The sequence below is a fragment of the Eucyclogobius newberryi genome, unplaced genomic scaffold (assembly GCF_026437365.1).
Source record: "Eucyclogobius newberryi isolate DKJ021-1_F unplaced genomic scaffold, fEucNew1.0.hap1 SCAF_8, whole genome shotgun sequence".
NCBI classification, from domain to species: domain Eukaryota; kingdom Metazoa; phylum Chordata; class Actinopteri; order Gobiiformes; family Gobiidae; genus Eucyclogobius; species Eucyclogobius newberryi.
The window spans coordinates 18,487,935-18,490,150 of NW_027316500.1; the positions used below are offsets into that span (position 1 = coordinate 18,487,935).

At 41.7% G+C, this 2,216-nt stretch overlaps 1 protein-coding gene across 1 annotated transcript in view; it reads left to right on the plus strand.

Moving 5' to 3' along the window:
• sdccag8 (SHH signaling and ciliogenesis regulator sdccag8) overlaps positions 1–1,971 on the plus strand; it is a 34,766-nt gene extending 32,795 nt beyond the window's left edge. The window contains exons 17-18 of the mRNA XM_072436370.1: positions 375–501; positions 1,134–1,971. Of these exons, the coding sequence (XP_072292471.1) occupies positions 375–501; positions 1,134–1,172 (166 nt within the window). The 3' untranslated portion in view covers positions 1,173–1,971. The remainder of the gene's footprint in view (positions 1–374; positions 502–1,133) is intronic.
• Positions 1,972–2,216: the final 245 nt, after the last annotated feature.

Genomic DNA, 2,216 nt, shown 5'->3' on the forward strand with positions numbered 1-2,216 from the left:
TGCAGATGTTGTCACACTCTTTTTTTCCATCTCTCACTTCTCCTATCGGCTCATGCAAAGATTATAACTGCATGAATTGTGATAAAAGGGAAAAAACACACTTCCTACTCCATCTCTTGGTTTAGATTCCCCCCTCATTACCATTAACTAGTGACAATGACTACTGTACTTTTGTAATGACATTTAACAGATCAAAATGTATCTATTGTCACTTTTCCTCGCCTGCGCTCACCCTTTTGTGCAAACTCCTTATTTGACCAACACAAGTCCATTGACATTAAAAAGCTTTTTGTTCTCTCTTCCAATATTTACAACATTTGGCTGTGTATGAGGCAGGAGGAGACGTCTCAGTCAATATTGTGTGTGTGTTGTAGACTGCAGCAGTTGGACTGTCACTGTCAAAGCAGCGCTCAGCAGGTGTGTGAGCTGCTGGCCAAACAGAACCAGCTGATGCACGAGAGGAACGCACTCACAGAGGAGATGCACAACCTGCGCACAGAGGTACGAGAAGTTTTCAAACTGTGGAAAAGGACTCTCTGTACTTTTCAGATGGAAGGACTTCTGAGGGGTCTCTGTATTTCAAGTCTAGTTATTGTTAGAGATCGACCAATTTGGGTTTTCCATGGTTGGTTTAGAATTCAGAGAAGCCTTTCATGAGCTTTCACCATATTTTTAGGCTGATATAAAGACATCTACACCCACACAATCACTTTTCGTTCATTGACTGCTGGAGATTAAAGGTCGATAACAAATACCCTAAACATCGGCCAGATACCGTATATACCGGACAATAAGTCGCACCGGAGTATAAGTCGCACCAGCCAAAAAAGGCATAATAGAGAAGAATAAAACATAATAAGTTGCACTGATGTATGAAATGCAGTTGCAAGTGTGAAAGTAACAAATAAATATAAGTATAAATATAAGTATAAGTCGCACCCCCGGCCAAAACTATGAAAAAAGGTGCGACTTATAGTCCGGAAAATACGGTATATCGGTCCGTCTCTGATTGTGGCGTTATGTGACTATATCTGATACATCTTGTAAATCATTTCTCTCAAATATTATACGTTATACAAAAGGGCATTTCCACATACACTCTACAGATTCTGATTCCACGTCTCTCTCTACAGCTTCCCAGTGTGAGACAAGCGGACGCTCTGATCTCATAACCACCAGAGGAACTAAAGTGCAGCTGAAGGATCTACCAGCAGTTAGACCAGAGCGTCTCAAAGTGTGGGGCGCGCCCGTTTGGAGGAGCGCAGAGCCATGCCAAGGGGGGACGCGAGACGTTTGCAGAAATGCGCACGCATTACGAGCGACAGACGCATTTTGAGCAACAGAAAAACACCCAATGCCAACACAGGATTTATCTCAGAAAAGGTTTTAGAAGAGTGAGACCATTTGCGCGGATATGGATTTTTTTAAACTTGTAGGGTAAAATTCTGTTCTTTGTGTTTTAATTATGTTTCTCTTATTGATAGAGACTAAATTATATTATTTTGATCAAGACTATTTCAAATATGTATTTAGACAAGAAGATACACACAGGATAGCAGGTTGACATAGTGCTTTATTGAAGCTGTCTGTAAGAAGGAAATCAATGTGCATCCCTCTCATATACATTTCATGTGTAAAAATACTAAGGATGTACAGTGTAAAAAACAGCTTCATGTTGATGGTAAGTAGTTGTTTTCACGTGGAGGCGGCCTCAGCGGCCAGCAGCACTGTGTCCTGACAGCACAAGGGACAGAGACGGCCTGTTGGATCTGCTTTTGTGTGAAAAATCTTTGTTCCCAGCACTGTCCCTTAGTCAACAACACCTCATGAAGTTGACTTAACAATGCTTTTTTTGGGAAACTTGACCACTCGAACAACTGTAAAGCTACAGTGGATTTGGACATAGAAATCTGATATAGTTTGTATTATGAGCCTTTTTGACCATGTTATTAATAAATGTTGTTCATGCTTCTTGTTATGAACGTTAATAGACAAGTACCAGAGATGAAACAGAGGGGGGGGGCATGAGGTCAAATACTAGAGACCGGTCCAAATATTTGAGCTGTTCATTTGTTTCCAGTGAACGGCAGGCTCGGCGCTGTCGGATTACTGACGGCAGGTGACGTATTTACAGAGCAGCGTTTGGAGGGGAATACTACCGGAGTGGCATCCGTCAGTGATAGATGTAGAGTACAAACAGCAGCAGCTTAAGAGTG